Below are 25,461 nucleotides of genomic sequence, written 5' to 3' on the forward strand. Positions count from 1 at the left end.
GTGAATGGATTTCAAAACCCCATCATAGGCTAATGCAATGACAGTGTTTCATGACCATACTAGCAAAAATTTATGGATTTTGATGTTACCTTTGAAGTATAACCATTATATCTGATGAGATGTAAATTATAATAAATTTACAGATGAAATTTTCTATTAGCTCGTTAAGTGGCAATTTAATTTTGGCATTACACAATATAAAATCAGTACTGGAAGTTGTGTAAAGCCTAATTTATACCTATAAAATGTGTGAGGCAAAATTTTAATGTTTATATTTTATCCTTTTTGTTGGATTCTCACAGAAGTTCCTTGAGTTTTTGGTCCTACACTGCCTTTACATAAATATATTTTGTGTATAAAACAAGACACTAAAGAATGAAACTATGAAAGTCAGTAAAACAGCTACATTTTTCCCAGAAAATAAGTCAAAGTATATACTTTTGAATACTCTGTCCTTTTCCCAATGTATGTTCTTGACATTTTTGTCAAAAATACATTGACTATAAATTCATAGATTACATTCATGAATTTATTTCTGGTTTTTCCATTCTGTTCCATTGTTCAATGTGTATGTTTTTGTGACACTACCATGCTGTTTTACTTACTATGGCTTTGTAGTGTAATTTGAAGTCAAGTAATGTAATGCCTTCAGCTTTGTTTTGTTTTTGTTGTTGTTGTTGCTAAGAATTGCTTTGGCTATTCTGGATCTTTTATAGTTCTATAGAAATTTTAGGACTATGTTTCTATTTCTGTGAAGAATGTAAATTAGCATAGTTACTATTGGAAAAAGTGTGGCGGTGTCTCAAAGTAAATAAATAAATAAAACGACCATATAATCCAGCAATCCCACTGCTAGGTATATATCCAAAAGCAAGGAAGTTCATATAGCCAAGAGATATCTGCACTCCCATGTTTATTGCAGCACTATTTATAATAATCAAACTATTGAACAAAACTAAGTGTACATCAAAGTTGTTGAATGGATTGCCTAAGCCTAGGAGTTTGAGACCAGCCTGGGCAACATAGAGAGACCCTGTCTCTCAAAAAAAATGGTGGTGCATGCCTGAATCTCCAGCTTCTTGGGAGGCTGAGGCACAGGAGGATCACTTGAACCCAGGAGACTGAGGCTGCAGTGACCTGTGATAGTCCAATGCACTCCAGCCTAGGTAACTGAGAGAGACCCAATTTAAAAAAAGAAAAAAAAGATAAGAAAAAGAAAATAAATAAATCCTAGCATTTGTAATAATATGGATGGAATTGGAGGACATTATGATACATAAAATAAGCCAGACACAAAAATATAAAAATAGCATGTTCTCATCCATAAGTAGGAGCTAAAATAATTGATCTCAAGAGTTGAATGCCTACCAGAGACCGAGACGAGTGCTGGAGAGGAAGGATAAAGAAGGGTTGGACAATGAGTACAAAGATACAGTTAGATAGAAGGAATAAGATCTAGTGTTTGATAGCAAAATAGGGCAATCATAGTTAACAATGATTTATTTTATATTTCAAAATAGCTAGAAGAGTGAAATTGGAATAATCTCAACACAAAGAAATAATAGATGTTTCAAGTGATGGATATCCCAACTACCCTGATTTGATCATTACACATAGTATAATAGTATACATGAATCAAAATATCACATGAAACTATAAACATTTATAACTATTATGCATCCAGAAAAAATGAAAATTAAAAAAAAAAAAAGTATGGATTTTACTAATGGTGGGAATCACTTCAATTATGTAAAGATTCATAGTAGATACAATGAAAGCTAGAGACGGCCAGGACCCCATGCGCTTGCATCCTCAATTAACCCTCTAAAGTTGTCTAGAGAGAATGCAGATGAGAATTTTCAGGGAAATAGTTTATTACAATGTATGGCTCTGACTCCAAACTTCTGTGTGGTTTTCTTGGCATGTGTGAATCATAAAGATTACTTGTGGTTTTAGCATTGCCCCCATGACATTTGAGTTGTAGATACAAATTCCAATTTTGCCAGTGTACTGTGCTATCTTGAATGATCAGTTCCATGTCTTACACATGTTTGTTTTCCTAGTGCTTACCATAACCATTCAGTGTCTGTTCGTAACTTTTCCTCATCTCTCTACCACGAACCAACTGTGCAGCTTTGGGCGGAACATTCGAGTGGTCATTATCTAAATTAACTTATATAAAGAACGCTTTGAAGGAATGACATTTAAGGCCATCTCAAAGTTTCTCCTATGTAATTCATTTTATTTTTGTTAATACCTTTTGAGATTTGAAGACTACTATCACATCTCTTGTAAATTACTTTTCTGACAAGTTCTCATAAGTCAGCTTGTTAGATCATTTCTGACTTGGAGGGCCTTAAATCTTATGAAAACGTAATAATGATAGAATTAGCACCTCCCTGTGGTCATACCTCAAGCAACAGTCCTCTGTGGGAGAAAATGACCTTCGACTATGTCAGTCTGGACTCAAAAAGGATATAAGGTTAATTGAATTTGTCTGTATCGTTTTGGTTGTTTGATTTTCATTCCCATATAGTATAGTAAAAAGCCTAGGCCTGGTTTTGTTTTGAGTCAAGTCTTCCATCATTTGTACCTTGGAGTGACTTTTTACTGCCCTCTAGCTGAAGAGAAGGCCATAATTCTCTGATGCTAGAGAGTGCGGGAACATGTCATCTGTCCTAAGAAGGTGGCATGGGTCAAAAGAACACCAACAGTGCAGGAAGTTACAGCTGACTCATACAGAGGGGAACTAAGAAAACAGGGATCCACAGGCATAAATTTTCCAGGGAGAAAATTTGTGGCCTGGATTGTACATCCCTGTGTTTCCTATGTGATGTTCCCTTTAATAAACCACGTAACTAGAAAGTACATTTTAGAAAAAGAGAGTTAGGCACTCTGTTCTTTGAAATAAAAAGTCAGTGAAGGAGAGGAAAGTGTAGATAATGGTGAATACAAATTCGGGTTCTATTTACCATTTTCCTTTCTACTTTGCCTCCGCCACAGTAATGTTCTTCCTATTATCTTATTAGAAGAACATTCATAACCAAGTCATCACAGTTGATTGTAATAATGTATGAATTAACTGTGTAATTTATATTAATATATGATGACCTAAACCATTTAGGTTTTGCATCACTTTGCATTACTTAGATTCTTGGTACACAATTGGAAAAATATGTGTGGAACTTTTAACAGACCGTGGTGGCAATGGGATAAGCTTTAACTTTTCTTACTTTGGCTGATATTTACTTCTATTCCCATCTGAAAAACTGTTTCCTCCTTGAAAAGTGCAATGTGTATGATTCACCAGCAAGAAAAACAGATACTTTTTATTGCAGGGTTTTCTTTGCTGTATAACTGAAGTTACACTATGGATAACAGAGCAACTAGCAAATTTGTTTCCATTTATAAGCTGTTAATATTACATTTTCTATTTAAAATTGAAGTTTCCATTATTATTGTTGTTTGATTTCAAAGGATAATTTGATATTCTAATTGATAGATGATAATTCTATATGTGGAAATTTTATTTTATGTATTCGTAGTTTCTAGTGAATATAAATATCAAGGAAAAATGATGTAAGATAACATAGCCTTAAGTTGATTTTATTGACAATGGAGTGCAATCACCTTGTCTACTTTGGGTTCTTGTTGTTGAAAGTGAAGATGATTTGTAATGATTTAGAGTTTCACAGGACCATATTTCTGATTTTGCATTGGTAAATAATATCAAATGGTAATGAAGTGTTTCTTTTCTTTTTCTTTTTTCTTTTCTTTTCTTTTTTTTTTTTTTTTTTTTTGAGATGGAATCACACTCTGTCACCCAGGCTGGAATGCAATGGTGTGATCTTGGTTCACTGCAGGCTCCACCTCCCGGGTTCAAGCGATTCTCCTGCCTCAGCCACCCCAGTAGCTGGGACTACAGGCACTACTACCATGCCCAGTTAATTTTTGTATTTTTAGTAGAGACGGGGTTTCACCATCTCAGCCAGGCTGGTCTTGAACTCCTGAGCTGGTGATCCATCTGCCTTGACCTCCCAAAGTACTGGGATTACAGGCGGGAACCACCGCGCCCAGCCTCGTTTTTATATAATCCATTTTCTCAGAGGCATTTCACCATTACGTTGGGCTTTAATTTGAAAATACTATTGCAAAATACTCAACAAATACAGTAATTATTTTAAAAAATTACTCAAGCAATATAACAATATACTCCAGTATGTCACACTCTGCTTTGCAGTCAAGATTCTAAAGTTATTATTTTTTCTATCACGAAGTTCTCAAATGGAATTCAGAAGAGGTTACAGGACTACATGAAGCCTATAAGTAAGATGATACAGCACGTATGTAGTGTGAGATGATGCTATCCTTTTTGTTCTTAAGTAAAATGAATATACATATTATTTATTTTTTTAATAAGAAAACCAAAATAACTCCAAGTAATTTCTAACTATTAAAATTTAAAATCTCATACATGCTTCTAAGTATCTGTATATTTAGAACTAAGTAAAAACAGGCTGGTGTGGTGGCTCACGCCTATAATTCCAGCACTTTGGGAGGCAGAGGCAGGCAGATCACTAAAAGTCAGGAGTTCGAGACCAGCCTGGCCAAACACGGGGAAACTCTGTCTCTATCAAAAATACAAAAATTAGCCTGGCATGGTGGCAGGTGCCTGTAATCCCAGCTACTCGGGAGGCTGAGGCAGGAGAATTGCTTGAACCCGGGAGGCAGCGGTTGCAGTGAGCGGAGATCGCACCACTGCTGATAGGAATGTAAACTAGGACAACCACTATGGAAAACAGTGTGGAGGTTCCTTTAAAAAATTAAAAGAACTACAATTTTATCCAGCAATCCAACGACTGGATATCTATTCAGAGGAAGAGAAGCCATTATATGAAAAAGATATTTGCACACGCATGCTTACAGCAGCACAATTTGCAGTTTCAAAAATATGAAGCTAGCCCAAATGCCCATTAATCAGTGAATCAATGAGTGGGTAAAGGGATTGTTATATATATATGAATACTAGTCAACCATTAAAAGGAACGAATTAAAGGCATTCACAGCAACATGGATGGAATTGGAGACCATTATTCTAAGTGAAGTAACTCAGGAATGAAAAACCAAATATCCTATATTCTCACTCATAAGTGGGAGGTAAGCTATCAGGATGCAAAGGCATAAGAATGATACAATGGACTTTAGGAATTTGAGAGAAAGGATGGGGGGGTGAAGAATAAAAGACTACAAACTGGATACAGTGTATACTGCTCGGGTGATAAGTGCATCAAAATCTCACAAATCATCACTAAAAAACTTATTCATGTAACCAAACACCACCTGTTCCTCAAAAATTTATGGAAATAAAAATAAAGTAACATTTTTTAAAAAATCAACAATTGAGCATTGTACATATTTCTGGACACTCAACCATTAGACACATACACACACGGACATTGTTTTATTAATGTCTGTACTTTTGATTTAACATTATAATTTACATTAGAGAAACATGCAAAAACAATGTGTCATTTAACTTTTCTTTTTTAAAAGAAATATGCAATGTATTTATGGTGCACTTAGAAAACATCTAGCTTTGAAACAATACAGACTGCTTTAGATAACAATTTAATGTTTTTCACACATTCTGAACTTATAAAAATTATATCTTATGCTATATAGTGAAGATCTGAACTAAGAGTAGCATATCTGAAGGAGAACTGGAGGTTCTGTTTGACTGCCAGCTTTATGTAAGTCTTTATACACAATGTGACATAGTATGCAATCTAAATCTGAGTCACTAAAAGTGAGATATACAGATCTAGATACATAACTGGATTTTATATTGTTTTTATTCTGTTTAGTTCTAAGTTTTGCACTTTAAAACTAATATTACACAATTGTAAAGTACTCAAGGGAAAAAAATCACAGTTTGGAAGGTTCCAGAAACCATATAAAAAATAGTTTAAGTAAATTTGGGTGCCTAGTGTGAACAATGGCTATGTACAATGGTTTGACAGCTACAATTATTATGGAAAAGATAATATAACTTTTGTCATATTAGTTCAAGGGATAAAATCAATATGGAAGATATGGGTACATCAATGTAAAATAGACTTCTAAAATTAGAATTACTCACAATAATATAAACTGCTTTAGAAAATTGTTGATTCTTTATTCTTGTAAAAGATTTAAGCTGAGACTGGCAAAATAACTATATGTTTTAAAGGTGTCCAGCATTGATTGAAAAGAACATAAACAATTATTAAATTTTCTTTCAGTTCTGAGACATCGATTCCATATTGTGTGTGAGAGATTCTATTTCTACTTAATTATGCATTTCACCAAAATAAAGATCTAATGAAAACATTTGGGCATAACTATTTCACATTATTATAAATCTGATAAATGTATTAAATTAATGAAATTTATAGAAACACAATTACAATTATATCATATATTTAGTATCTTCCATTTTTGTTCATTTCTACTTAATCTTATCCTGGTGTTTCTCAGACCTTGGCAACTTGGAGCATAAACCCATTTGTCCTATTAAGGGCTATCACCATGAGCCCTGCTATGATTTGATTGTATCCCCAAAGTTCATTTGCTGAAAACTCAATCCCTAATGTAATAGTGTTGAGAGGTGGAATCTTTAAAAAGGTGATTAGGTTATGAGAGTTTTGCCCTCACAAATGGATTAATGCTATTATTATAGGAGTGGGTTCATTATAGCAGTAGGGGCATCTTCATAAAGGATGAGTTAATCCCCCTTCCTTCTCTCACATGCTCTCTCACAGTGTGATGCCGTTTGCCATGTTATGATGCAAGAAGGCCCTCACCAGATGCCAGCCCCTTGACCTTGGACTTCCCAATCACTATAACTATAAGAAACAAATCTCTGTTCTTTATAAATTACCCAGATTCAGGTATTCTGTTACAGCAGCACAAAATGGACCAAGAAATTACCCTAGCAGGCTGTTTCCTTATCTTTCAGCAGTATTCCAACCGATTGTTTTCTCTAGGTTTTAGAAAATTAAAAGACAACGCTTCCAATAAGATAAGAGCTATTGTTTCCTCCATCTTTTGCCCCATTCCAAAAGGCTAAATAAAAATCAGAATCATAAAGTGTCTTCATATACCTTTTTCAAATTAATTAATTATTTTTTCCCTAATTTGTGTTACCGATGACCTAGTCCAAAGATCAGTAACTTTTCTTCTGAAAGAATGTGGAAGGCACAACCAAGCTGTTCCGGGATACAAGCAAACAAAATGCTACATAAAGTTTGTTTCCACAAACTCTTTTATTTGCTTAAGTGCAAGTTCAGAGACCCCAGGTGTAACAGGCACATTATGATTATAAAGTCACTTTGTTACTTTTGTACATTCATGTGGTTAGAGAGAATTACATCAAAAGCAAGACCCTTACACAAATTCAAACATATATGAATGAGGGCAAAAAATTAATCTACATTAGTATACAACATGATGTATGTAACACTCCTAAACAGCGATCAAACAGTGAGAGGAATACTCTTAGATAAGTTAGTGTATACATTGTAAACGTGAAATAATTGCTTTGAGGTTGTGAAAAGTGTCACATTGGATCATGACTCTAGGGCACCTGAGCACAAGGCTTGGATTTTAAAAATAGTTGTGTAAAAGAGGAAACATATTTGGTTAAATTCATGCTTCATGGTATAAGGTTGGAGCCCATTTATAATAATTCGAGGTTTTCTTGAAGAGACATTGGGAGTATCTGGAATGTTAGGGAAAGTTCTGGAAACTTTGGATACATATAATTCTGAGCATTACCTTATTATGTTAGCACCATCTCCTCACAAAATTCCCTTCTAGAACACTTTTTGTCTCCTTAATGCAATCGAATCATTGTACTAAACAAAATAGTAGAAATAATAGAAATATAGTAGTATTCTTATACTACTATACAAAACAGTAGTAATATAATATGTATTCTAATGAGACTTTAAATCTATAGGAATCTTTAGATTTTTTTTGGAAAAAGAATGATGTATGGTTTAAAGCTAATTAGAACTACATTAAAAATATACTTGGCAAAATGTGTTGAAATTAATCTAAAGACTATATAGTAACATGAAACATGAGATACATTTTATGTTTACAAGTAAAAAACAGTACTAATAAAATTCAATGAAAATAAACCCACATAAAAATATGTATCACAAAAGAGTGAAATTAGAAAACTTATTTCCCTCCATCTGTAAAATTTTCAAGGACTGAAATATGCAGTCATAGAAAAGAGGGATGAAATATTATACTGCGATTTGGTTATGCACTGTAAAAATATTAAGTGAAAAGCTACAGGATCATTACTGTATAGTCCATTATGAGCTTTATCATCCAGTAAAAATTTTCCCCAGCAGAGACTAGCGCAGCTTCTGCCCCTCTGTAGACAGCAGTCATTTTTAAATGCCGACATTCATGTCATCAAAAGATGTTTGCATTCATACATTTAGTTAGTCCTCTTTCCAAATTTTTAAGAACATCAAAAGAATTATCTTCGCCACAATTTGAATGAACTTCTTTAAGAGACTGATTGTGTGTACCCATAACTGCATGCAAGCTAAAGCAGTTTTGAAAGAATTATTACAATTAGGGCTTCAACATATGAATTTTTGGGGAATGCAAACATTCAGATCATATCATTAATTATTATAAGTCTAGCAGTTTGTTTGAAGGCACAAAAAGCATTTAACTTACCAGCAGTGATAGCAATAGCAATTTGCAAAAGATGGACAGAAGCTCCAGCAAGCAGAGGTATCTCCACAGTCATACCTACGGGCATAGCCTCAACCAGAGCAATAGCCACAGATCTCATGAGAGCTTCCAGGGTGGCTGCAACCAGAAAGTCCTAGGAAGTGCTAGGGAGAGGAGACACCACTCACATGTACCATCAACAGTGGGTGGGATTCACTACATGCATGCTCCTGCTATCTCAGCCCTTACCCCATATCATAAAAACATGGTGGATTTTTCTGTGCTATTCTAACAGCTGCAAAGGGCTTCATGTACACATTATCTGCTGCTACAAAAGTAGTCTGCCTAATCTGTCACCTCAGAAATTGTCTTCATAGGCCTAATAGTTATCCTTTCTGGTATTCATGATGAAGTTTTACTTACATATGTTTAAAGATAATTTAAAAATCAGAATCTTGATATAGCAAGAGTTGATTTCTTTCACCTGTTATTTAGAAATTAAACAAAATAACAAACAAGAAAACATATTTAGAAAATGCATTATTTTCTCATCATGTGAGGGGCAAATTTATAACCAATGGTTCCATTTCTTCTTCCACATAAATTCTATCACATATTTAACTTTATAATTGCTGACTCTAGCTTTATTAGTTTATCCAAACACACATTTGATAAGCTGTCTGATATGGTTTGGCTACGTGTCCCCACCCAAATCTCATCTCCAACTGTAATCCCCATGTGTCAAGGGAGGGACCTGATGGGAGGTGATTGGATAATGGCGGCAGTTTCCCCCATGCTGTTCTTGTGATCCTGAGTGAGTTCTCATGAGATCTGACGGTTTTATAAGTGGAGGTTTCCCCTGCCCTTCTCCCTTTCCTGGCACCTTGTAAAGAAGATATCTGCCTATCCTTCACCTTCCGCCATGATTGTAAGTTTCCTGAGGCCTCCTCAGCCATGCAGAACCCTGAGTCAATTAAACCTCTCTCTTTTTAAAAAACAAAAATGACCCAGTCTTAGGCAGTTCTTTACAGCAGTGTGAAGACAGCTAATACACTGTCAATTTCCAAATCCAGCAAACTGGGCAAGTGTGGCGTAAGGAAATAAAAATGTCACATTTGATTGTGTATTTGCTTGTTCTAAAATAATCCCAAATAAATAGACTGATTTTGACAATTGTTGATACTTTATAAATAATATCACGGCTATTTGCTTGAAATAAATAAAATGATTCACAAATTCACTAGTTGTGGTTCCTTTATTTGTAATACATTTGCTGCATCCTGCCCCAAATTTCAATGCCCAGGAACTACTGATTCAAGTTGGAATCATTATTTATAATCTGATCATTCAAGCAATTTTTACAACTCTGACATCTAAGACTAAAGAACTCTGGTCTGGACTTCACGGACTCCTGATTCTAGCTACAGATCTTCTAATGGTTAAATATCTTTTAAATATTTCTTTTCCAAGCCTCAATTTACCCAGATGAAGTATCAAGTTAGAAAAAGCAAAGTTTACTGTTACTACTTGTCAGGGCAGTTGCCATATTCCATATGTCATTTCAATTTAGATCTTATTTCACTGTATTTTTATTTTATTTTATTTTATTTTATTTTGAGATGGAGTCTCGCTCTGTCGCCCAAACTGGAGTGCAGTGGCCGGATCTCAGCTCACTGCAAGCTCCGCCTTTCGAGTTCACGCCATTCTCCTGGCTCAGCCTCCCAAGTAGCTGGGACTACAGGCGCCCACCACCTCGCCCGGCTAGTTTTTTGTATTTTTTAGTAGAGACGGGGTTTCACCGGGTTAGCCAGGATGGTCTCGATCTCCTGACCTTGTGATCCGCCCGTCTCGGCCTCCCAAAGTGCTGGGATTACAGGCTTGAGCCACCGCGCCCGGCCTAATTTAGATCTTACTAGAATATTTATCTAACCACCTCTACAGTGTGCCTGTGTTGTTTGGTTCATTCTTGCCTGTTTTACAAGGGTTCTATTCCTTGACATATATTCTGGCCTCATCAAATATTAGTTATGAAATGGTAGATATTTGGAATGTCCATGCTTGAATCAAGGAGTATCCCAAGAAAGATCAACATTTGATTGCTAAGCTTTGTGTCTTTTATGAAAAGCTTGTAACAAAGACATGAAAGTCATATCATTGTTATGGCCTGTTTCTGATACTCACAGAAAAGCCAATTTTGTAATTTAGGATTTTCACAATGCAAGTGCCTCTGGCAAAAACAACTTTCTTTTTTTTTTTGAGACAGAGTCTTGCTGTGGCACCCAGGCTGGAGTACAGAGGCACAATCTCAGCTCACTGCAACCTTCGCCTCTCAGGTTCAAGCGATTCTCCTACCTCAGAGTCCTGAATAGCTGGGACTACAGGTATGCACCATCACACCCAGCTAATTTTTTTTTATTTTTAGTAGAGATGGGGTTTCACCATGTTGGTCAGGCTGGTCTTGAACTCCTGATCTCAAATGATTCACCCACCTCAGCCTCCCAAAGTGCTGGAGTTTCAGGCGTGATTTATCTATGGCTTTACTGAGAGAAATATATATCATCTCCAGTATTTTCTTGCTTGTAACATTTAAGTCTTTGAAAAAAGAAACCCTCAAATCCTTTACATGCCTATCTTTTCATTTTATAACAGCTCATGGCTCATGATTTAAAAAAAAAGTGAAAGCTAAATTGAGCCTCTTTTTCTCCATATTCAAAAGAAAGCCATACCTTTTTGTCCAATGCCAGCAATGCCAATTGCATCTTTGTGACATGATGTGAAAATTGAAATAAATGTATTTGATCATATTGGGGCCCTGTGATCAGAGATCTTTTCAACTCTAGCAAAATGGTTATTATTGCCATAAATCATCAATTCACTGCCCCCAAGGTGTCAAGTATGATTCAACCCATGGCAAGTTCAATGACACCATCAAGGTTCAGAACAAGAAACTTAATAGTGAATAGGAAGCTCATCTCCACCTTCTAGGAGCAAGATACCACCAGTGTCAAATGGAGTGATGCTGGTGCTGAATCCATTGTGAAGTCCACTATGTCTTTTTAAAAAAAAAGTGTTTACCAGCTTTATTGAGGTATAATTGATACGCAAAGAACTGCACATATTTAGTATGTGAAATTTAATGAATTTAGACATATGCAAAGACATGTGGTACCATCATCACAATCAAAGTCATGGACATATCCAACACCTCCCAAAGTTTCCTTGTCTTAACCACCTTAGAAAATCCTGGGCCTCATGTTAAAACCTTTAAGCCTAACAGTTATTCTCTCTCACTGCTTTGCTGATTCTTCTCTCTGGGGAATGGGACTAAATCATGAGAAATGACTTCTTTACGACGTTTCCAAAACCTTGTACTATACCAAGTGCTTGTCTCCTCTAGCAAAGGTTATCCATGACAACTGTGCTTTTGTGGAGGAATTCACAAGTGTCTAGTGATCACAGTCCCTGCTACTCGGTCCACTGCTACTCAGAAGACTAAATATTGTCACCCCAGCAGTGCCACGATGACCATGATGTTGCCCAGACTGTTGTCCTCACATGTACAGGCATGGCCATCCCCAAGCTGATTAAGAAATTCACTGGCAGGACTTTCCACGTCCCCACACCCAATTTGTCCTTGTTGGCTCTGCCATCTAAAGAAAGTTACTGTATTATTTTTTCTATAGTTACCATAACAAAGTACCACAAGCTGCTGACTTAAGACAGTAGAAATGTATTTTCTCATAGTTCAGGAAGGTAAAAGTCGTAAATAAAGTTGTCAAAGGGTTCATTGCTTCTTGGCAGCTCAGAGGATGAAGATGCTCCAGGCCTCTGTCCTAGCTTTCAGAGAGTTCACAGCAACCTTGGTGTTCCTTGGCTTGTAGCTGCATCTTTTCACCTTCACATGGCATTCTCCCCGTGTGTCTTCCTTCTGTGCCTGTCTCTGTCCAGATTTTCCTCTCCTTTCATATAAGGACACTAGTCCTTATGTAAAATTTGGTCCCACCTAATTAGGTGAGTCCCAGTCCAGTACGACCTCATCTTAACTAGATTACATCCTCAAAGACCTCATTTACAATAAGGTCACATTCAGAGGTTCTGAACGGGCATGAATTTGGGGGATACTGTTTAATCCAGTAGGGCCACCAAATATGATAATGTCAAAAATGTGATAAAGCAGACATTGAAAGCCTCTCTGAAGATTATCCTGGGCTACATCAAAGGCCAGGTTTCTGTTCTGATGTTAAAAGTGGTAACCACTTCATTTTTTATGCTGGGGCTGGCGGTACCCTCGATGAACACTTTGTGAAGCTCCTTTCCTAGAAAGAGAATTAATATGACCATAGCAACTTTGCCTTAGACCTCTTGGTCCACATGGCAACCAAACGCTAAAAGTATCAAATAATATTATAAAAAGTATCAAACGGTATCATCAACCCAACAGCAGTGTGAGAGGAAGAAAATCCATCCCTCAGCTGCAAGGAAGTAGTTCCCTCAGCAAAAACCCAAAACATTGAGAATCCCTATCCCCAGCCTCTCAAAGAAAGGAAGGGGCTTAGTGATTCCTGCCTTTTCAGGTGCCACCAGTATTACCATCCAATCCACAACCATACTACTCAGGAGAGGACAGGCGTAGGAAGGCTAAATTGAGAAACATGCATTCAATTCTATAATATTAGAATTTATTGAGAACTTTCCTAAAAAACAGAACATGACAGTAGGCACTGCTGAAAATAAAAATAAAAATGAAAAACATGAATAAGACCAAGAACACGCCTTCAATGAACTCCAGGCTTAATAAGGAAGACAAACATTTACACAAAAATGTCTCAGATTGATGCGGTTAGAGAAAAAGGAAAGAAAAATCCTGTGAAATAGACCTCAAAATAATTCAGATACAGGTCCACTTAGGGCCTTCATACTTGCTGGGCTTCAACCTGCAGCTTTTACTATTTAAAGCCCATATCTATGACTCATTCCCTCACTGCCATCAGAGTGTGTTCAAATGTCACTCAAAGAGGCCCTCCCTGAACAGTATTATTTATAGCTAGCACCCTCCCACAGACATATCTTTATTTTCTACTTAGCATTTATCAAGCCATTTATCACCATATGATAGACTTGCATTTTACTTATTTTGTTGACTGTCTGTTCTTCTCACTAGAATATAGGCTCTGTGAGGGCAGGAATTTCCTTTTTTCTTTGGGGAATAAAATAGATAAAAGAGTATAATAAACTGGGACCAAATGATAAAGAGCTTTGAATATTAAGGTAAAAAGTATGGAATTCATTCTAAAGGTAACGGAGAACCAGAGAAGGTTTTCAGCAAATTAATGGCATAATCAGCTCAAAATTTTGAGATACAGAAATCACAACCATTTATCCAGCGTACTTAGTCATGTCCTATTTCTTTGAAACCATTATTTGCTAAATTATTCTCTTGAGCAAAGATCTTTCCTTGAGTACTAGCCATGGTTGCATTGAATTTGTGGCATTTTATTTTCCAATTATGTTTCCAGGAACACTAGGACTGGGAGGTATTAAAATGTATTCCAAGAAATAGAGTTTCCAAGATGTTAAAATGTGCTATCAAACACTATAAAACAAAATGGACTTCAGAGTATTCACAATTTATAGCTGCACTCTAAATTTTACTTGCACCTAAATGCCAGGTACTGTAGTAGGAGTACAAACTGGAACGCCATGGTAGCATTTTAATTATCCTTAGGAGGACCACTGTGTAAAGAAAACCAGCTTGACATTGTTCAATAAACTAATATATTTGTGTAACAAAATAACTTTTTAAGTTGAGAAATAACTTTTAATTTCCTTTGAAAGTTATTATCTTAGAGTATATGTTCAAATATGAAAATCTTATGAGCATTCAAGTTTCCAAATCACTAAGGAGACTGTTGACATTTTTATACAGCACAAGAGAATAGGCCACATTAAGTCAAACAGGTCATCTTTTAAAATAACCATTGGCCTGTCGTGGGGTAGGGGGAGCGGGCAGGGACAGCATTAGGAGATACACCTAACGTAAATGACGAGTTAATGGGTGCAGCACACCAACATGGCACATGTATACATATGCAACAAACCTGCTCATTGTGCACAGGTACCCTAGAACTTAAAGTATAATAAGAAAAGTTCAACTTAAAAAAAAAAAGATTTTAGAGATTAAAGATCATTTAATTAATTCAACAAAAATAAAAAATAAAAATAAACCAATGGGTAAGCAGTTTCGCTGAGATTAAACTGAATATTTTGAAAATAAACCTTTGATGGGACTCAATTACAAAATTAGTTTCAACTCAACCTAAATATGGTATTTTCTTGCCCATGAGAGTTGAAAATCTATATTTAAGAAGCTCACTGAGGATTGAGTCTTAGACAATCTGAAAAGAGCCTCTAAAATTTGGTACCTGGGCACAGTGGCTCACACCTGTAACTTCACCACTTTGGGAGGCTAAGGCAGGAGGATTACTTAGGGGCATGAGTTCCAGACTAGCCTGGGCAACATAGTGAGACCTTCTCTCTACAAAATAAAATAAAATAGATTAGCAGGATATGGGGGCACATGCCTAGTCCCAGCTACTCAGGAGGCTGAGCTGGGAGGATCCCTAAAGCCCAGGAATTTGAGGCTGCAGTGAGCTATGATGAGACCACTGCACTCTAGCCTGGGTGACAGAGTGAGTCCATATTTCTAAAAAAAATTTTTTTTTTTTTTTTGAGACGGAGTCTCGCTCTGTCGCCCAGGCTGGAGTGCAGTGGCGCGATCTCAGCTCACTGCAAGCTCCGCCTCCCGGGTTTATGGCGTTCTCCTGCCTCAGCCTCCCAAGTAGCTGGGACTACAGGCGCCCGCCACCTCACCCGGCTAGTTTTTTTGTAATTTTTTTAGTAGAGACAGGGTTTCACTGCGTTAGCCAGGATGGTCTCAATCTCCTGACCTCGTGATCCGCCCGTCTCGGCCTCCCAAAGTGCTGGGATTACAGGCTTGAGCCACCGCGCCCGGCCTAAAAAAATATTTTTAATTGATACTTTATTTGAACGATCTTTTGCTGCAAATAATCTGTATTATGACCTATCATGTGTCTCTTTGCATACATGTCTCAGGTTACCTATTTTAATATATGTAATCTCTTTAAAAGTGAGAACCTTATTATTATTTTTATTTTTTGCTCTGTGCATTCTATATCCCTGCAAGCATCTTACCTTGTGCAGGGAAATTAGAACTGCAATATGCATTTTATTGTGGATTTTTTTTTCTATCATTTCATACACTTAAGTATCTGTTCCTTTTCAGACTTTTGCCTTTCATGTGACTATAAGGAATTGTGGTTGCTAGTTTTCTCTTGACCCAAAAATGCTGAGTGGCTTTGAAAAGTATTTCCTAACCATATAAGAATTCATTAGTATTCTGAAAAATTCTTTCTGCTTAATTTCCCAATTATTGATGCCATTATGTGATAATTTTCCGCTTTTCATTAGTAAAAATTCACCACATTAAGTCAAACGCAAAATTTATTGCAAGTTTATTCATCTTTCCCATATTTTCCCTTTCATTTTCCTACCTAAGGTCTCATGTTAATAGCAGTGTTGACTCTATGCCACTTTAAGCAAAATTCGGAATTTGTACACCCCCAACCTTCATTTGTACAGTATACAACTATGTCTTTGACCACAGTAGCCTCTCTGTAAAACCACCAATAAATTTCCAAAATATGTGATGGTAAAATTAAGTTTTATATTCTTCCCTCAGCTGTTTTTTACTTCTTACCAAATATACCACTGACCTTTTAGGCCCATTTTTCTTTCTTGAATCAATGTCATTATTTCTCCACCTTGGAGCATCAACAAATCTGAAAATTTCCCTATCAACCTCTGAAAGTGGCTTAACTTCTATGTTCTCCCTCCTCATGAAGATTTCCCAACGTCAGGGAAAGAAAATGTGAATGTTCACATTCATTTGCCTGCAAATTTTTTTAAATAGAAAGAAGAAAATAAGCAATGTATTATTCTACTAGATATTTTATAATTCACTTTGTTAGATTTAATTTATCTCATTCTGCAAAGTATTCATGTAAAAATTGAATACTATCATAATATTAATAGAAATACCTTTAATTCAGAGTCAGCATCCATTTAATGTTTACATTTAAATGCATACATAATTTATAAGAGTAGATTACATTATATGCAAGAAATATTTAATAGTTATAGATTCATGTAAAAATATATGCTTAGTTTTGGAAAAAAGATGATTGTATTGAAAATAAGTCATATTTCCATTGTGTTTTCCCATCAGAAGATGAGGTACTTTTTCCTTCCTTCAAATTATTAGCTCTCCACCAGTGTGGCATCCTAACTTATTTCTACTTGTATTTCTCTATGGCTCTTTCTTCATCAGTCTCTTCACATCTACTCCCTTCTTCTGCCTCCTCTTCCCTAAGAGATTTTTAATGTTTTCTTTTGCCAATCCCAGTCACATTTCTCCATGGTTATCCTTGACCTCTGCTGCCACAAGTTATCATTTCCTCTACTTCCAACCCTTTTCAACACCATCCCCATTCTCTTTTTACAACTGTACCTCTCATGTGTTTTCTTCATTTATTCCTCTGACTTTATCCAAACTCTAACTAAGGAGCCCTTCCTAGATTCAATTCCTTGACTTTCTGTCTCTAAATTCTCTTGTACTCCCATTACAATGTCTGACATACAGAAAGTGATCCATTAAAACTTAAGGAATAAATGTGTATGAGTAAATATTTTCTCCCACTTTTACAGCTTTAAATAAAAAATTAATATCAGTTACTTTCAAATTGATATAAGTCATGTACTCTCCTTAAATATACAAATCTTAGCTAGAGAATTTTTTTGAATGTATTGTTACCTCGAATCGACATATCCAAAACCAGATACATCTCTCTGGCAAAACTAAATTTTAAAAATATTTATCCCTGTTAATAACATTTCCTTTCTTGATGAATATTCCAGTTCAAAAGTACCACTTTTATGCATTTGTTTATGTCACTGAAACAAATCATTTTCCATAGAAAATGTGGGTATCTATTTTCTTATTCTTACTGCAACAAGCTTAATTCTGGTCCTAATCTTCTCACTCTTGGACCCCCCGCAATAAGCCTTTAGCTCTAGGAACTCAATGCATCTTTCATTTCCACATAGTCCAACCTATTCTGCACACTGTTTCTAAATTTATATTTCCTACATATTACTTTTATCTTGCATTTCTTCTGCTTAGTATTCTGGATTTCCTACTGCTCTAACTCTATGTTCTCTGCCTGGGCTCACAGATCTCTCATAATATACCTCTTCCCCTAACCATTCCACATCTGTTTACCACTCTAAGTCATGGTAATCATCACATTATTTGTTCAATACATTCATTTGCAAGACACCAACCATTTCCCCTAAACAGCCAATTCAATGCTCATTCTGCCTCTGTCCCCATGTGACTCTCCCACCTTGAATTTCTTATTTTCTAATCTATTAATCCAGTTCTTCCAGGCCCAATTCATTTCCCCTTCGACAGAAGCTTTCTGCAGTTCCCAGAGTCCTCATTATCTTCCTTTCTTATGAACTCCTGCCAGTCTTTTCATCTGTGACACAAAAGCTGTTATATCTCAAGGTTTGTTCTTTACTACAAATAGGTATGTTAGTCTTGATCCTCCAAACGAATGGTTAGTTCTTTGATCGCAGTAACTATTTTTATCTGTCCACACAACACTATCACGGTGCTGACCAAGCACATATTAAGTGTTCGATGAATCCCTGTTGATAACCTGCTGAACCCAGGTGAAAAAACTCTATTTTCCATTAATTCATTTGCTCGACTGTGTTTTTTAAGAGTTAGATTTTCTAAAAGAGTAGTGTATGGACCAGCAGTTATCAGCATCACTTGGGAATTTGTTAAAATTGCAGATCTTGAGGTTCTACCCAAAACCTACTAAATCAGAAGGTCTAGGAGTAGGACTTAAAAACTCTATGTTTTTCAAGCACTCTGCATAAATTTGATACACACTATCGTTTCAGAACTACTGCCATAAATCAAACATCTTGTCCTTATAACAAGGTGTCTAGATAAAATAGCAGTGGCCAACACAAAAGGTTAATGGCTTACTGAGCTTTTATTTTTGAGGACATTCTGACCTGTTTAAAACCAGACAAGTTGTGATTAGCAGTGTACTTTCTGTGATTCACAAAGCTTAAACAATAATGGAAACAGGCTATTTGAGCAATCAGTTATCTAAACGAATCTAAAAGGTTTTGCTGTGAAGGTTAATATTCCATGTTTTAGCTAACATTCGCCTTGTACCCTCCACCAAAATTGGTTTAATGTGCAGTTCTGAAACTGGAATCTCAAGTACAGAGGTTATTGTTGAAAGCTCTATCATCTAGCTGCTACATAAGTCTGAATATTTGTAATGGTTTTAGAACCCAAATGTTAGATTTTAAGTTTATCATCCACCATCCTTCATACACAGTTTACCAGCTCTGAATAGGGGTGAGATCAGGAACAGAGGTCACAGACTCTGGAGCTGAGGACCCTCGAGAGGCTATCTCATGCTCAGAAGGTTTAAGAGAAATTCAGGGGACTCAATGTTGATCTGTATTCTGTTCAGGGGACAAAGTTGCCCAAAGGGAAGCCATAAACCCCAGGGCCTTAGCAGTTAATCTCACTTCCACCTAAGTCGATGATGTGTTAGGGTCCTCCCCAGAAAAAATAACAGTAGGATGTGTGTGTCTACATGTAAGCATGTGTATACACATACCTACAGGATGCATGAAGGGAATACATACATACACACACGCACACACACACACACACAGAGAGAGAGAAGGAAGAGGAGGAAGAGTGAGGGAGAGAGAGACAAAGAGGAATGAGGGAGAGAGGAGAGAAAGGGAAAGAGAGGGAAGAGAGAGAAGAAAGAGGAAGAATGAGGGGGAGACAGAAAGAGGAGAGGAGGGGGGACAGAAAAGAGAGAGAAAAGTGGGGAAGGAGAAAAAGAGGAGGAGTAGAGAGGAGAGAGGCCAGAAGGGAGATCAGGGGGGAGAGAGAGAAGAGAGCGAGGCAAGGCAAGGGAGAGAAATTGGGGGACAAGAAAGAGAGAGAAAGGGAGGGAGGGATACAGAGAAAGAGAGCGAGAGAGGAGGAAGAATTTAAGGTACTGGCTCACATGATTGTAGGAGTTAGCAAAATCAAAATCTGCTGAGCAGGCTGGAGACCCAGGAAAGAGCTGATCTTGCAACTTGAATGTAAACTCAGGTTGAAGGAAGATTTCCCTCTTCCTCTGGCAGATGTCACCCTTTTCTCTTAAGGCCTTCAACCAACTGGAGGAAGCTCACCCACATTATGGAAGGTACGTGACTTTTCTCAAGTCTGCTGATTAAATACCAACCTTATCTGAAAAATGTCGTCATAGCAACCTTTAGACTGGTGTTTGACCAAACATTTGAAGCTTAGCCAAGTTGATGCATAAAATCAGTCATCAACCGTAAGTCAGATGGTGAGCTGCCTGAATCCTCAGTTGGGGTTATAAGGTAATTTGCATTCTCCACACAGATATAACTACAGAGATACTTTTGAACTTTAATCTCAATCAAATGGGAAGTACACATTTCCAGGTGGAAGTAAAGAAAGATGGTTTGGCGATTTGGGGAAAATTCTCACTTCTCTGGTCTGGAGCACAATTCTTCTTAGCCGACTTTGAGGTGATAGGGATCTCTTCTCAATCATGGAGGTGCATTGTATTTCATGGGAAAACTAATAAAATGCCAATACTCCCACCTCAGACCAACAAAACCAAAATCTCAAAGGTGGGACTCAGGTTCAGCCATTTAATGGAATCTGGCATGCATTCAGATTTGAGTCACTGCTCTAAATAAACAAAAGCTTCAAATCAATCTGAAAGTACAATATCCGAGAAAAGCAATGAATCTGAAACCAAATGAATCTGAAAGCACAGTATCTGAGAAAAGCAATGAGTAGGTACAAGGGGATTGAAAGTCATGGGGAGTGGATGCTGCAAGACTGAGAAACTTACAGATAAAAACCATCTCCATCAATGGCGTGGCTGTATTGGAGGCTTTCTTTTCAGCTTCTCTGGACTGTTTTCTTTACTCCTTATCTTTTCTTTTCCATCTTCTCTTCCTTTTAAGTTTTAGGAATGGCAATGACATTGAATTAGGGTTGATGGTGGAGTTGTTACCTTTGTTCTCTAACTACTTCTAAGTTTTGGAAGAAACAGGAGGACCCATGTTTCTTCTAAAACTTAGAGGTAAAGTTGGGAAACAGATGAATGTTTTCCTCCAAAACTTAGAGGTGAGTGTGGGAAATGGATGAATGCTGGATTATGAAGTCCCAATGAGGGAGTGGGCAGTGGGCTTCAGGACGTGAAGGTGTACTTCACTGGGGTAGCACACATGAAAGCGTATTGAAGATATGGCAAGGCTTGCTTTTTTGTGGAACACGGCTGGATAAGACTTCAGCTTCACAGAGTTGTAGGCTATTCAAATGTAGTCCAGGAACCAGCAGCATTAGGATCGCTACAAACTTGTTAGAAAGGCAAATTCTCAAGCCCCACCTGGAAAAACCGAATCAGCATCTCTGGAATCAGCATGTCTGAGGCCCGGCAATCTGTTTCAGCTGGGCCTCCAGTGATTCTTATGCATGCTGAAGTTGGAGAATCATAACTGTAAAATAAATGAGTGAAGAGTCTGCTGTCTTGACTTCACCCTGTTTCCAGTGTATTCACTACCAGATTTCATTGGTATTTATTTTTGGTGTATGTATTTATGACTGATGCTCTTGAGAAATTTATTATTTATTTTTAATATTTTTAAGTGTTCTTTTAGGTTTTCTGAGTCAATAGCCAACTCACGTAGTCTTTTTGAAAATTTATTTATAGTAAACTTTATTTTCATTGATATTTCACTTAACGTAATTTCAAAGTCAGTCTGTGGTCTAAGATGAGCGAAAGAACAGATATTCTAAATCTCATAAGAGATTTTTTTCACACTGTTCCTCAGAGCACAGAATGGGATTTCAGGGCCCTCAAAGTTGACATCTAATATTTTATCCTTGAGATTTACCTATAGATATAGAAAGAAGAGATAACATCAATATACAGGAATCAATCTCTATTAGGGTTCTATAAGCTCTTCTGTTACATATTCGCCACCTCTGTAGGGTTGTAATCATGACTGACTTTCCACCCCTCTGCCAAGTTTGGTGTCTTTTTTTTTTTTTTTTTTTTAGGTAAAATGTCAGATGCAAAAATGCTGCACTTATTTCTGTTAATACATTGAAAATAGTAGAAGATGCAGATTTTTAATTCTTCATCAGTGCAAGGTGGAACATGACTTTGGCTAATGGGGTCTGTTGAACATACTAACTCCAACTTTGGCGGCCATCAGCAAACTGGCACCTGCAATTAAACCCGCAGGCATGAATTTTCCAGAATGGTAGAATCTCATTCCCATAATGCCAGCCAAGGTACCAGATGTAGCTAGGAAAACCCAAACGTTCCTTCGATCCTGAGACAGCTGGTAAGCACCCAGGCCGGCTAGGCTGCCGAAGAACAGCCCAGCAGCCAGGGACTGCACGCTGCCTGCTTTTACATAGCCCATGATCCCACGAGAAGCAACCAGCGCTGCGTAGCCAAAGCCAAACCAATGCAGAGGCACTATTGAGCCGGTGTCCTGCATTCTTCTCTTCTCTGTCCATATAGGAGACTACCCCAGGCCTGGTCTCGCGAAGGCCTGGGCTGTCTACAAGGGCGCGCAAAGCCGCGGGGATGACAGCGAGGTGTCGCCGGACACGCGGCGGCGGATACTCTGCGTCCCGGTGGCGGGGTGGGGAGATCTCCCGTAGTCTTACATTAGCTACATGCATTGTTTCATCTTATTATATTATTAATTTTTTTTAAATGATGATGGTGGACACCATTATCTTATTACTCATTTGTGGGAATTTTTAGGATTTCAACCATAAACTTGATGCTAAAATTCATCTTGTAAAAGATAAATATTCCTCACAAATTTTACTAATCACTTTTTTTTTTACAGTGAATGGATGCCGAATTTGATTTAAAAAGAACGGAAATCATAACAAACAGTCTCTCAGACCACAGTGTAATCAAATTAGAACTCAGGATTAAGAAACTCACTCAAAACCACACAACTATATGGAAACTGAACAACATGCTCCTGAATGACTGCTGGGTAAATAATGAAATTAAGGCAGAAATAAATAAGTTCTTTGAAACTAATGAGAACAAAGACACAATGTACCAGAATCTATGGGCTACAGCTAAAGCAGTGTTTATAGGAAAATTATTAGTATTAAATGCCCACAGAAGAAAATGGGAAAGATCTAAAATTGACACCCTAACATCACAATTAAAAGAACTAGAGAAACAAGATCAAACAAATTCAAAAGCTAGCTGAAGACGAGAAATAACTAAAATCAGAGCAGAACTGAAGAAGATAGAGACACAAAAAAAATTCAAAAAAATCAATGAATCCAGGAGGTAGTTTTTTGAAAAGATGAACCAAATAGATAGCACACTAGCCAGACTGATAAAGAAGAAAAGAGACAAGAATCAAATAGACACAATAAAAAATGATAAAGGGGATATCACCACTGATCCCACAGAAATACAAACCACCACCAGAGAATACTATAAACATCTCTACACAAAAAAAACTAGAAAGTGTAGAAGAAATGGATAAATTCCTGGACACACATACCCTCCCAAGATTAAACCAGGAAGAAGTTGAATCCCTGCATAGATCAATAACAAGTTCTGAAATTGAGGCAATAATTAATAGCCTACTAATGAAAAAGAAGCCCAGAACCAGATGGATTAACAGCTGAATTCTGCCAGAGGTACAAAGAGGACCTGGTACCATTCCTCCTAAAATTAATCCAAACTGTAGAAAAAGAGGGACTCCTCCCTAACTCATTTATGAGGCCAGCATTATCCTGATAACAAAACCTGGCAGAGACACAGAAAGAGAAAACTTCAGGCCAATATCCTTCATGAAGACTGATGCGAAAATCCTCAATAAAATACTGGCAAACCAAATCCAGCAACACATCAAAAACTTATACTCCACGATCAAGTCAGCTTCATCCCTCAGATACAAGGCTGGTTCAACATATGCAAATCAATAAACGTAATCCTTCACATAAACAGAATGGATGACAAAAACCACATAATTATCTCAATAGATACAGAAAAGGCCTTGGATAAAATTCAACACCCTTCATGCTAAAAACAATAAACTAGGTATTGATGGAATGTATCTCAAAATAATAAGACTATTTATGACAAACCAGCAGCCAATATGATACTGAATGGGCAAAAGCTGGAAGCATTCCCTTTGAAAACCAGCAAAAGACAAAAATGCCCTCTCTCACCACTCCTATCCAACATAGTGTTGGAAGTTCTGCCCAGGACAATCAGGCAAGAGAAAAAAACAAAGGGTATTCAAATAGGAAGAGAGGAAGTCAAATTTTGTCTGTTTGCAGATAACATGATTATATATTTGGAAAACTCCATCGTCTCAATCCAAAAACTCCTTAAGCTGATAAGCAACTTCAGCAAAGTCTCAGGATACAAAAATCAATGTACAAAAATAAATGTGCAGAAATCACAAGCATTTCTATACACCAATAATAGAGAGCCAAATCATACTGAACTCCCATTCACAATTGCTACAAAGAGAATAAAATACCTACGAATACAACTTAAAAGGGATGTGAAGGGCCTCTTCAAAGAGAACTACAAACCACTGATCAAGGAAATCAGAGAGGACACAAACAAACGGAAAAACATTCCATGCTCATGGATAGGAAGAATCAATATCGTGAAAATGGCCATACTGCCCAAAGTAATTTACAGATCCAATGCTACCCTCATCAAGCTACCACTGACTTTCTTCACAGAATTAGAAAAAACTACTTTAAATTTCATATGGAACCAAAAAAGAGCCCAGATAGCCAGGACAATCCTCAACAAAAAGAACAAATCTGGAGGCATCACACTACCTGACTTCAAGCTACACTACAAGGCTACAGTAAACAACACAGCATGGTACTGGTATCAAAACAGATATATAGACCAATGGAACAGAACAGAGGCCTCAGAAATGATGCCACACATTTACAACCATCTGATCTTTGACAAACCTGACAAAAACAAGCAATGGGGAAAGAATTCCCTATTTAATAAATGGTGTTAGGAAAACAGACTAGCCATATGCAGAAAACTGAAACTGGACCACTTCCTTGCACCTTACACAAAAATTAACTCAAGATGGATTAAAGACTTAAACATAAGACCTAAAACCATAGAAACCCTAGAAAAAAATCTAGGCGATACCATCCAGGTCCTAGGCATGGGCAAAGACTTCATGACTAAAACATCAAAAGCAATGGCAACAAAAACCAAAATTGACAAATGGGATCTAATTGAATTAAAGAGCTTCTGCATACCAAAGAAATTATCATCAGAGTGAACAGGCATCCTGCAGAATGGGAGAAAGCTTTTTCAATCCATCTGACAACAGGCTAATATCCAGAATATACAAGGAGCTTAAACAAATTTATAAGAAAAAAAAAAAACATGAAAAAGTGAGTGAAGCATATAAAAAGACACTTTTCAAAAGAAGATATTTATGCTGCCATCAAACATATGA

At 36.9% G+C, this 25,461-nt stretch overlaps 1 protein-coding gene across 1 annotated transcript; it reads right to left on the reverse strand.

Annotated features, from left to right (window-relative positions):
* Positions 1-21,654: 21,654 nt before the first annotated feature.
* LOC117095677 (transmembrane protein 14C-like) lies at positions 21,655-22,583 on the reverse strand. Its single transcript, XM_033232282.1, has one exon. It carries the CDS (start codon positions 22,462-22,464, stop codon positions 22,126-22,128), a length of 339 nt encoding a protein of 112 aa, XP_033088173.1. The 5' UTR covers positions 22,465-22,583; the 3' UTR covers positions 21,655-22,125.
* Positions 22,584-25,461: the final 2,878 nt, after the last annotated feature.

This window comes from Trachypithecus francoisi, unplaced genomic scaffold (assembly GCF_009764315.1).
Source record: "Trachypithecus francoisi isolate TF-2019V2 unplaced genomic scaffold, Tfra_2.0 Lachesis_group14, whole genome shotgun sequence".
Classification (NCBI taxonomy): Eukaryota; Metazoa; Chordata; class Mammalia; order Primates; family Cercopithecidae; genus Trachypithecus; species Trachypithecus francoisi.

Coding starts and splice junctions, on each gene's coding strand:
- LOC117095677 (XM_033232282.1), bottom strand. CDS start 22,464: ATGCAGGACACCGGCTCAATAGTGCCTCTGCATTGGTTTGGCTTTGGC.